Source organism: Embiotoca jacksoni, unplaced genomic scaffold (genome assembly GCF_022577435.1).
Source record: "Embiotoca jacksoni isolate LCO1_2020_lvr unplaced genomic scaffold, fEmbJac1.0.p SCAF_12, whole genome shotgun sequence".
Lineage (NCBI taxonomy): Eukaryota > Metazoa > Chordata > Actinopteri > Embiotocidae > Embiotoca > Embiotoca jacksoni.
The window spans coordinates 8,144,200-8,156,543 of record NW_027185252.1 but is presented as its reverse complement, the minus strand read 5'-3'; the positions used below and the strand labels follow the sequence as shown (position 1 = coordinate 8,156,543).

General features: G+C 43.0%; 1 protein-coding gene across 6 annotated transcripts in view; it reads left to right on the top strand.

Moving 5' to 3' along the window:
- LOC138195275 (transcription factor COE3) overlaps window positions 1-4,304 on the top strand; it is a 67,193-nt gene extending 62,889 nt beyond the window's left edge. For 3 of the 6 annotated variants that reach the window (XM_069144556.1, XM_069144555.1, XM_069144554.1), the window contains exons 12-16: window positions 1,157-1,222; window positions 1,471-1,642; window positions 2,043-2,228; window positions 2,654-2,743; window positions 4,153-4,304. In XM_069144556.1, coding sequence (XP_069000657.1) covers window positions 1,157-1,222; window positions 1,471-1,642; window positions 2,043-2,228; window positions 2,654-2,743; window positions 4,153-4,184 — 546 coding nt within the window. In that variant the 3' untranslated portion in view covers window positions 4,185-4,304. Of the gene's footprint in view, window positions 1-1,156; window positions 1,223-1,470; window positions 1,643-2,042; window positions 2,229-2,653; window positions 2,822-4,152 lie in introns of all 6 variants that reach the window. The other 3 variants (XM_069144553.1, XM_069144552.1, XM_069144550.1) reach the window with 1 other exon arrangement.
- The last annotated feature ends 8,040 nt before the right edge of the window (window positions 4,305-12,344 follow it).

Sequence of the window (12,344 nt, the reverse complement as noted above, 5' to 3'; positions counted from 1 at the left end):
ACTACAAACGCTGTGCCTCGGAAATGCAGGCCAAGTCTTGGAGGCCGCTGTTTGAAGGCGCGAAGGCTGTGTTTACATTCATTTACGGCAGCTGCCGTCTTAATCCCACACTGCTATTGCCAAGTGATGGAACACTTCAGACAAATTACCGAGGCCCGCAAAAGAAAACACAGCGAATGTGGGAAGAAAACAAGCACCATCTGAGATGTTTCTGGTGACAGATTTGCATTGCTTTTAACCAGGGTTCTAACAGCACACTCGACAAATCTCTGCTTTACAGCAGGTGACAACAAGCGAGCATTTTAAAAACACACGCAACAGCCATGTCTGCAACTTGCCTTTGTCAGATTAGATGCACTCTAAAAGGAGGAGAGGGTTTTCATAGAGCATATTGCCTTCTGTATTATAGAAAACAAAGAGAGCAGTCTGGTTGCTTGAGAGGGATTTAATTGTAAGTGCTGAATTCAAAGAGCAGATAAAGACACACAAATGGGCCAAACCCCACCTAGCTAAAAGCCCGAAACAGAGTGGGGGGAACAGGATCCGGGGCCAACTCATTTTCAGTGTTAAGAGCCAAAGCAACACAGCTAATCCGCATTGTCAAGCAGGGGCAAGCATGCAGACATGGATAAGACCACATCCTGAGCATCCGTGTCCCCAAGGCACAAGCACCCAGCTCTTGCTGGATGGGAAGTCATTTGTGAAGTCCTTTGCAACAGCCAGTCAAAGAGGTTAATTGAAAAATTCCTTAATGTCATTACAACAGAACTAGATTAACCCAGAGCTAATTCACTTTATTGTTCTGAAGAGAGGGGACTCAGCGCTGAACTCCAGAGCAAACGCGAAGCCCAGAATCAGGGGTGAAGTGTTGTTTTTAAAGGACTATGCCAGTTTAATTAAGATAGGGAACATTATTCACTGCTCTGCATGGTTGGAAGGAGCAAAATGGTAGCGCCGTACAAATGCAGCTCTGGTGCCCCTTAAATCAAGGTGGCTTTTATTTAGACGGCTGACTATGTAAACATCTCTACAGCTCTCCTCGACTCTGCTGTGCAAGGTTGCTTTTCATATTTCTTTGTTACTGTACACACCACTGGGGGTCTCCGCTATGATCTGTTTGGGTCTTAACATTTCCTCTCCCTGTTTTCCTCATCAGGAGGTGTTACTGAAGAGGGCGGCTGACCTCGTCGAAGCCCTGTATGGAATGCCCCACAACAATCAGGTCTGCATCCACACAGCATGCTCTCAGCATGCTCACACCTCTGCTAAATGAGAAACAATTGAAAATGTACTGATTGCATCACCAAAGGGTATTTTCACCACTATATCTGGAACAATGTAGGCTATATGCATTGTGAGTTAACCATATAGCCATGAACCGTGCATCAAAGAAAAAGCACAGCTATAAAAAAAACAAAAAAAACAACAACCATAAATAACAAAACCTCTTGCCTTTTCTGCGCTTCTCAGGAGATCATTCTGAAGAGGGCAGCTGACATCGCCGAGGCCCTGTACAGCGTTCCCCGCAACCACAACCAGATCCCCTCGCTCGCTAACACAGCCTCCCACGGCATGATGGGAGTCAACTCCTTCAGCAGCCAACTAGCAGTCAATGTGTCTGAGTCACAAGGGAATGACCAAGGTATGTGATTTAGGGTATGGCTCCGCAACTCGGGGGGTTCTCAAAAAGTGGGGTGCATGTGGCCTGTGAGGGGACCTTGAGGGGATTCCTGAGGGGTTTGAGAAATAGTTAAATTTCACTTTTTTTTTTTTTTACTAATTAAAATATAAAAAAAAAATGATAGAAATGATATTTTTGAACACTGGCCCCGTCCTCATGGGCAGTTAAAGGGGCCAATTAAGTGCCAATTTCTTGTCTTACTAAACTGCTGAATGTGCTGATACAAAAATGTTTGAGTGCAGCAATACATTTTCCTCGTCATTCACTGTAATCAGCAAACATTTCTCTTGTAAATACTACACAGAAGCAAAGACAGAAATGACTGAAAATCGCTTTCCATCTTCTCGCCCGTGGTATTCAGTGGGCTACAGCCGGAACACCAGCAGCGTGTCCCCCCGGGGCTACATCTCCAGCAGCACCCCACAGCAGTCGAGCTACAACACCGTCAGCAACAGCATGAATGGCTACGGCAATGCCGGTATGAACCTGGGAGTGCCAAGCTCCCCTGGGTTCCTCAACGGATCCTCTGCCAACTCCCCATATGGAAGTGAGTAGCTTGCCACTATTCCACGCCGTAGTAGCACTAAGCTGCTGCTGATTTAATTCCAGCTCCCACATTCGTTTTCACTTCTATGAATCATTTCTGACAGGGTTATAATATTATTGATGGTGATAATATATTACTATTCATTCGCGGGGGCTTGTTTAGTTTTAGTACTTCGGAGAACACACATGTAGTTCAGAACTGAAGAAATATTCATTTTTATGTGTGCTGCACCAAATGCCACTTGTATTCGTTCAACCGGACAAGATGTTGATGGTAGGGGCCTGTGAGTACTGATCGTGTATCCCCGCTGGCAGTAATACTATCCCAGCCTTACCTTAACTGCCCTCTCCCTCTCGAGCACTACTCACAGCACGTTCTCCCTCTCGCCCTCCCTCCTTTCCTCTCCCTCCCTATCGTCTCTGCAGTTAAACAAAAGAGCGCCTTCGCCCCTGTGGTCCGACCCCAGGCCTCCCCACCCCCCTCCTGCACCAGCGCCAACGGCAACGGACTGCAAGGTGAGCCCCCCTCACCCCCTCATCCCTTCCCTACGGACTACTGGTCAGATACCGCTGCTCAGGCCTCTGTCCGGTTTGGTGAGGGATTAATCATTACAAATATATGCATTTTGACAGGCCAATTTACACCTTTCAGTTTACACTCAAACACACACACACGCACACACGCACACACACACACACACACACACACACACACACACACACACACACACACACACACTGCCACTTACACAGAGCATGTCTTTACACACATACACGTGCGAGCGCAGGATCGCGAGTGTCTGTGCAAGCATTCGCGCAAACGTACATCCTCGTTGCCCTTTCGTACAAATGATCCCCTCTGATGTCGCAGGAAAAGACCTTCCCCGAATTGTTTCAGTAATTATGTTTATTAGGTTTTGTGCATGTGTCATGACCAACATGATTGCTTTGAAAACAAGCTTAGCCGTAGTGTGTGCCCCAAGATTAATAACATTGGGCTTAATGAAGTGGGAAATTAAAGTTCATCTTGCTACACGTTCATACTTATTAATACATGTTGTGCAGAAATTAATGAGCAATGCCTTGCCATCATCTGCGCTGGCAAACTTAAAAGCATTTCAACCATGACTCTACAAATATACTCAGAGCAATATAATAATATATCATCCCAGCACTTCACTAGTCGCCTAATTGTTAAAACGTGTGAAAATACTGAATATATAAACTCTCAGGGTGAGGTACAGTTGCTAATGATATCCTAAGCAGATGGTCTTGGTAAAATAACGGAAGCTACCTTTGATCTTGCCTAATCTCTCTTGGATAATGACGCCGAGGCACAACTTGGGGGAAATGTAGGTCTAATGCGCTGCTCAGCGTTGGAGAGTCAAGGATAAAGAGATGAGGGGAGGAAAGGGAAGCGATAGGAGTGAATCTGAGGGGAGTCTGGTACTGTAGCATTGTGGCATTGTGGGAAGTGACCGTGTTGTTGCTCTGCCGTCACCACGGCCGCGTCTCCTGGGAGTCTGGGCCACTGTTTGCCATTACCCCAACGCCAGGAGAAATATCACACATAGCAGGACTGGCGTGCTGGGGGCTGAAATGTCAGAGCAGGAGGGAGGTTTTCAGACTCTCCCCGTTAGGAGGACGTGCAGCGGCAGGCAGGCGGACACGGCAAACACTCACAGGCACATACGCAAACAGGCACATTAAAGGCATGCATCCACGAACTTGCGCACCGTCAGACGGCTGAACATACACGCACGCACGCACGCACGCACACACACACACACACACACACACACACACACACACACACACGCATGCACTGAATTACAACATTGTAATAAAGTTTTATATTTTTATCCACGCTTGTTTTAGGCTACAAGACTAATCTCTCTTTCATTTTTGTCTCCTTTTGTCCCCAGCCATGTCCGGCCTGGTTGTCCCTCCAATGTAAATGCACTTTGTCATCATCTCAAGCACCAGTCTCCACACTACCACTTCACAGGACACCCCCCCCAGCACACTGCAAAACGCTGGTGTAATGTATAGTTCAACCGCTTGTTCTGTTTTTAAAGACGAAGAAAAAAAAAAGAAAAAAAAAGGAAAGAAAGAAATGATTTTCTTTTTAAAAGACTTTCGCAACCTGCAGAAAAAAAAAGGATTTCACAAGGAACAATATTTTTTTCTGTGGGATTTTTTTTTTTTTTTTTTTTTGTCCCATGTTTTTTTGCCCCATTTTATCACCCTTGAAGAGGACACATGATGACGAAGGGTTTATTTTGTATACCTGTCGGGTTGTGCTGCGGCCTCGGATATGTTCCAATCGACCACACGTTCAATACTGGAAGGGACTCTGTGGACTCACCATTTGGTTGTAAAGTAAAAACACTGATGTACAGTACATTTGCCAATGAACTTGTTTGCCTCAGAAATTGTTTTTTCTGTTTCAACTCTCTTTTAATAGATTCACAACAGTTGTGTGTCTTTATAATGTGACTTTTTTGTATTTTTATGTGTGAGAAAAATACACAGGGGCCAAGACAGTTTGAATTTCAACTGGAAAATATATGAGATATATAATGTAGAAAAATTGATCATAAAAGTACAACAACTATGAGTGAAAAGGGGCGGGGCTTGGGTGGGTAAGGTTGTATCATGTTTCATTCCTGCATTTTAACTTAAATTTTGTAATTTATTGTAGCTAGAAATCATCTTCAAAAGTAAAAAAAAAAATCCTCTTTGATTCAACAAGCACACTGATGTGTACAAAACACTGCTCTGTTGATGAATATGATGTACTTCCATGTCTAGAGCTTCCTTTTAAGCAAGTGTGTTTTGCCATGTTTTTCAACTTTTTTGCTAGCACTGTATATTAATGCATTCCTAGGCTACTGTGAAGTCTGTTTCTTGTTGATGAGGAGCAGTCTCCCCCTTCTAGCTCCAACTCCCTTATGTGTTTTATATGTGGTTAAAAATTGTAGACTATTGTGATATTGCCAAACTTGTGCTAAATATTTATACATCTGTCTTTTTCATGTTCTTTTAGATCAACAAAAAACATTTAAAAAACAAAATTAAAATCCATTGACAATGTAGGAGTATAGTAGTTCATCGTCATATTTCTGTTCAAACACACACTTGCGCTCACTGAGGGAAATTTTGTAACATATCAACTATAAATAATGTATTTATCTCTGAAATTTTGTATATTGCTTTTCATTATGTATGTATTAATCGTCATGCCCTTAATATAGTGATGCAGCACAGATAATTCAGCCAAGAACTGTTGCCTTCATTTGTTTTCTTTTTGTATTTGATGAAATGCAATGTGCATATATTTCATGTGTATCCTCAAAAATTTGTGTTACTCCGTCAAGACTCTCTGTCCATTTTTTAAAGGGGAAGTCAAACTTCATTGTTTATTTTTATATTGATTTTAAATTATCTATACAGACCATTTTGGAGAAAACTTTGTTGGTTGTATTGTCAAATAAATTGTTTGTGACCCATATGATAGTTGTTAAGACCCAATAGAGACTAATGTGCATGAGGGACAACCTTGGAGATAAAAAAAAACACTCCATTTGTGGTTGTATTTTTTTCTGTTTTGTAGAATGTATAGAAGTCATTTTTACTCACCACTTATGACTCTGCCACATAGCTTACATGTGTTTACAGGGAAGAAAAATTTAAAAATGTCAACATTTGGAATGGAAACAGAAATGAATAAGTGATGTTTTATTAAAATTTTCAGTAAAAACACAACACAAGCTCCTCAACTGTGGACTTCTTCAGTTTTAAGTACAGTTTGGCTGGCAGACAAACTGACAATCAGGACCAAGAAAAAGACAGTAGAAACTTCTGAGGACAAGCCTGTGATTCGTCTGTAAGATGTAGTGTTTAGACATTGCTATAGAGATAATTGTTTGAAACATGTGGAAAAGTGTAACATCCATAAAAGATGAAAACTGCTCTTTACTCATATTCTTTCAGCAAAGCACTCTGACATTGTGACATATTCCTACTGGTCTTTGTATCAGCATATCCTGCATCTGTGGTGCTTCAAAGGTTCATTGTAGTCATTCATAAACAGTGCAAGCTTTTTATTCAAAGCACCCCAAATGGGGCTCATTCAAATCCCTCATTTCATTGCATTAAGCCACCTAGTTAATAAAGAATCAATACATTGAAAGAGCAAGGTTATCCTTTGTCTATAAGGGCTGGTATCGTTTTGAACCTCTTATAGTTTGAGCGCTGAAAAGGGGGGCTGCGGTGAAATCTATACTCATCAAGTGGGTCAAACAGAAGGATAGAAGTGTTTGAGGGAAGAATAGTGGTTCTCCTTAAAAACAACTGAGCATCTTATCTGGCATCCTGAGTGGTCGCGGAGAGCAGGTCACAAAATGTCAATTTCTCATCAAGGCAACATTGTCCGAGGCCACCTCTGCCTTTAATGCACAATTAAACGACAGCAACCTGAGAGGCAATCAGCATATCACAGCTTATTATGTCAACCGGCATGCACAGATCTCACGGCGCTGCAGATAGTCCAGCAGCTGCTGATAGCGCAAAGGACAGATACACTCAAAAAGAGCTATTTAATTTTCAGATGCCTTGTGCTTCAAATCATTCCCTCGATAATCCACTGTGTCTGATAAACACGGCCACACATCTGCCTCCTGACGTTGCATTATCTGTTTCAGATACGCCGCTTCGGATCTGTCGCTCTGCTTGTTGCTGTCTCTATTATTCAATGGGAAATTCTTTTTTTTTTTTTTTTTTGCACCAACTGTGTATTTATTCAGAAATTAAAAACAACTGAGCAGACAGAGAAACAATAAACAAATCTGAAGGTGAAAAAACAATAATAAAAAAAAAATGACAAGTTGTGTCAGGAGCTGCGAGGCCTGGCAGGCAGGCTCGAGGTATAGTATATTGTCTCAGCAGGTTTGTCTGTACCCAACAACCAGCCACTAGCTCTGCCACGCCATTCAATCATCGTGAGAGCCTCTTTTATTGGAGAACTCTAATGGCCACCCTCCACCATGATCTTAATGTGTGCATTAAATATTTATAAATCCTGGGTCAATAATGCCCCATAACCAGAGCCTGACAGACCCCCACCCTACCATGTGGCTGCCTCGCTCTCAAACACAGGCAAAGGTCACGGGGTCACGCAATCAAAAGAGAGCGAGGCTCACCACATCCATATGTTGCCACTCTTATCAAGACTTTCCTCAGTACTGGTTATCTGTCAAAGGAAAGAAATATTGAAAGCAATATCGATCTTAACTAGCCTTGTGTTGCCGAGGGCCACTCTTCAAACATCTGCTCGTGCATTGTTATATTTCAAAAAAAAAAAAAAAAAAAAACTCCTCTCAATAATATAAGCCTGAGCGGTAATATTGAACCTCTGTGTGACGCAGGCTGCCTGAGCATGACTAATAACCGCGTTATTAACAAGCATCGCTGGAGATTTTTAAAAGTTGATATATACGTGCTGAACATTTCTTCATTAGTGTCGTGTTAATTGCGCGGCCCGGCATCTACATGTGTGACTCAGGCTGTTTTTTTTTTTTTGGTGTGTTTTTTTTTTTTTACCATATCCAGGCTGCGCTCCTGTGCTGTTCAGGTGAAAGATTGTGCTCCGGTGATAGCACACACAAAAGAGCGGCCGGACAATGAGCCAGTCAATGGAGAGCTCCAGTTGAAAGAGCCACAATGGCCGTGCATGCTGGGAATTGGGCTGGATGATATAAAGGAATGAAACCTTCATTGAGGCCATGGAGGACAAGCATTCAGAAAAGAGGTTTTGTTTGCTCTTTATCAATCTGTCGTTTCCCATGAGAAAAAACAATTCAAACTGACCTTAAAAAGAGAATATTACCTTACGCATCCACTTCCTATGGAACTCTTATTGAGAGGCTTATACATTCACCTTTAATGGCATTATCACGTGGTGATGTGATAATACGTTACATGGGTACAGTGTCAGGACGGGCCGTGAAAATAAAAGGTGGACGATAGTTTATCTTCTGTGCTCGGTGGGCAGTGCTGAGATGTACTTTTTAAGGCTTTGCTCTTGGACAGACAGGATTTGTGTAACTGCTGACTGATGTGGTTTTTTGCAGGGGGAAAAAAAAAAAAAGTGGCTTCGACTCTCGTGAAGTTTACACACGAGTCGGATACCGCTTCTGTGACTCATAAAAACTGCACAAGCAGAGATCGTAACTTTGAGATGACAATGAATCAAAATAGGGAGTCTGACCTTTTTTTGAACAATTCGACATTTGAATCAAAACAGGGAATGTGACCCTTTTTTTTTTTTTTTTTCAAACAGCCCCATATTAGCACAGACTCCTGTCTGTGAATCTGTACATCAGATAAGACACTGCTCCCCTGCTACTGTACACTGGGAGTCAGCTTTTCAAGGAAAACTCTAGATCATCACAAAGATTTCCACTTCACTCACTGTAGTCAAGAAGGATGAGCAAAGTATCCCAGTGCTTCAAAATCCATTAAACTTGTATTTGGGTGTCATTTGATACTTCATCAATGTTTCAGTGCATTTCAAAACCACAAATGCAGGATTTTCTCCCGGTAGAAATACAGTATTCACCATATTTCCCTTCAATGTGCTTCACTTAGACCAAAAATTACACTGCAAAGATTGCCTGGTCATGGAGTGCGAGGCTACAGTGATAAAATAATATCACTTGAACTGTATTTTCTGCCACAGTCTCCACCACATAGAGCTCCTTTCATAGTACTCCTCTGTAGTGCTTTGTCCAGTAGTTCTGGATATGATATCATCTATTAATAATGTATTGGCAATGGATTACATAAAAAGGGAGCAGAAATAACATCCAATATTCATGCCCCCTGAGCTTGACTGTGTCCAATCCGTTTGGCCCATAAAACCTTAGCCCCATTTCCATATCCGCTGTGGGTCACAACAGGTCTGCCGCACAAAGGCTCACAGAACAGCTCCACTCAGGAAAAGGGCAGTAAAAATCGGGTGGATTTCTGAACCCTTATGAAACAGCCCCTCTTTGGAAAAAAAGTGAAAAAGCCCTTTTCCGATTTCAGCGCCTGTGAAAAACCTGGTACTGTATTTCCCTCTTTAATTGTGCCACTTGAGAAATTGACGTTCCTCTGAAACATGGCATGAATCTCGCAGTTATTGCAGTCCCCTTGGCAGGGAATGTTGATACAACATCTGCATGCTATAGAAAGTAATGGAAGTAGCAGAGGTGGCAGCTGCAACTCTACAGGAAGTGTGCCATTTTCAGGCAGCGCTGCTGTGAGAACCACTAACTGCCAGCCTGGTCTTGCAGGCGGCTCTGATTGCCAGGACACTATGACAAACACGCAGGGGCTGGGAGTGTTGCATCCTGGGGGATGACAGCTTCTGTTTGATTGTCAATAAGGCTCATTAGCAGAAAAAATGGAGAATGCGAAAAGAGATTAAATGGCTTGAGACAGGGTCCCCCTCATGTTTCATTACAGAGAATTTATCAGAGCTTTTATTTCATCAATTCTACAAAAAAAGAAAGACACAAAAAAAAAATCTCATAAAATCTCTTATAGCTTCTCCCCCAAAGAAGCTATATAAGTGAAGCGAAATGTACGTTTATAAAATTCCATAGATTCCACATATTTTAGGAAGCGAGCTATTCCGACGTGAGAAATACTAATCGAGCCTTTTAATACACCATCCACACCTTGCATCTACCTCTCTCTTCCTGCTCGGAGCGACTCTCATCTTAAGAACAGTGGCGGATGTTTCCCTCCATCTTAGGGAGGAACGGCCAACAAAGCAGCGTGTAAGGGCCTTTCCCTGAAGAGTCCTTGTCACGCCGCGCCAAACCTCTGTGATTATCGTTGTTTTTGCAGAGAGTGTCCACGCCTGCCAATACCGCTGTTCCATAAATGAATTTGGCCCCTCGTCAACGAATTACCTAACACGCAGAACTGTGTATGTGTCACATCCAATTCCAACTCACCGGCTTTGGTGGTGTGTGTCAGCTGGAGGACTTAATCATCAATCGTCAATCATAATAAGCGAATCACATTGATAGGGATTCTTTTCTTTTTCTTTTTTTTTTTTTTTTCTTTTCTACACAGTTAAATAAAGTGTAAAGGGAGAAGTTAAAACTGACCTTGTTAAATTGGGACCACAATTTATATTCCTAATTTAGTGTATGGATTAATTAGTCTTGGCAAGTGTGTGTATCAGTTTTCATGTGGCGGTGCTTAGGAGCCATATCCACTTGATCAAATCATTTCTGACTTTCTTAAGGAAACTCTGGAATGATATCTATCAGTCTCGTCTTGATGTTTTCGCTCAGAACGGGCTTTGCATATTTTTTAGCAGCACACTTTTAATTAATACTTAATTGGATCGTTTATAAAAAGGACTTTTCCGGCATTAGTTGCTAATCAATAACCCCCATCTCACATCGTACAAAATTAATCACGTTGACCTGTTATTAGGCCTTAATGCAGCCACACACACACACACACACACACACACACACACACACATAAACATGTTACATGCTAACTACCAAAGCATGTATTTTGCACAAGGCTGAGGAATCTGGCTCATATTTTCCCTCTCCCTGATCCAATGCACTCCTCTCCCCCGTCATATAGATCGCAGTCTGCAGGGGCCAGAGGCGCTGACAGAGCCCAGATGCTCCCAGTCTGTCTGGGGGACTGGGGAGACTGGTGCCATGGGGTCCTGGAGCCTCTGAAGTGCCGCCCCCTCCGTCAACATGACCAAGGCTAGACCTGCACTTTCTCCAGGCTGAGACACTCTCCTTACCACGCTGACAACCACACTACATAGTCACAGATTGATACATGCAGGGATACGCACTCGCAGGCACTCGCTCTCACGTAATGTATGGCTGTTCATCAGCCGTTCCTAATTAGAGAGCCCCAGACCAACACTTGAGTTCACGAGGTTACAATGACACGCTGAAACAAGGTTACTAATGCACACACACTCGCATTGCCGATACCTCTCAGGGTTACTTTTGCTCGTTCATTTAATCCTGCTCTATCTCATATCTCCAGCCTCACCACTAAACTCGCTCATGTCGGGGGGAGTTTCTTTGTTCTAAAGAAACAAAAGTAAAAAAATAAAAAATAAAAAAAAGAAGAAGCGGCACCATACGAATCCTCTGTCCTCCTGCTTTCTCTCTCAAAACACAAAGATCATTATAAGAGCATCAAAGTATGCCATGTTTGAAATGATATTTCTCTTTGTAGTTGTGGCGTGGCATGGAGTGTGTTGGTATTAGATGCTGCTGTGGCAGCTGTCGTGGCTGGCTGCGTGGTGCCTCGGTGTCAGGGCCTCCGAGGCCAGGCTGTCCCGGCAGACAGACAGAGGGGGAGGAAACCTGATAGCGCAGCCAAGCCCCAGTCTAATGTCTGTCTATCCAGCTATCTATCCCTGTGACTATCTGTCTGACTGACTCTTGGACATTGCCTATCTGCATGCCGGATACTCCTCTGGCTTCCCGGCAACAGTCCGCTGCTTGCAGCTCAGTTATTATGCTCCAAAAAGTTTTACTCTTATTTAAAGCCCTGCAAAACTTCTTTGGAGGAATAAAAGCAGCTATTTATGAATCACTGATGTGGCTGCGGGATTAACTTCTGCAGGGTCCCCACTAAGCTTGCGACTCGTTCCGAGGGGTGCAGGTCGTGATAACATTAGAATTATGAGCCGACATGTATGAAGAGAAGGAGATGGAGGCACAGAGTGTGTTTATATTTGATGTGGGGGCAGAAAATTGTTCTATAATGAGGAGCGGTTGCCAGGATATGAGATGGGAAGTGGGGAGTTGGAGACAGGATATAAGTTATGAGAAGGAAACTAATGTTAGGAAATGCAGAGGCTGTTGTTGTTGTTGTTGCGGCTGTATAAGCTAAAATGTATCTTACTACCATTGGCCATGATTAATACAGCCCGGCCAGGTCAAAACCCCGCACTAACGCTACGGATGCCACCAACCATATCCTCGCTCTTTCTGGGACTCAAATGAGTGTGTGTCGTATCTGAGAGAGAGTGTGTGTGTGAGGGGGTTAATAAATGTTGAATCAA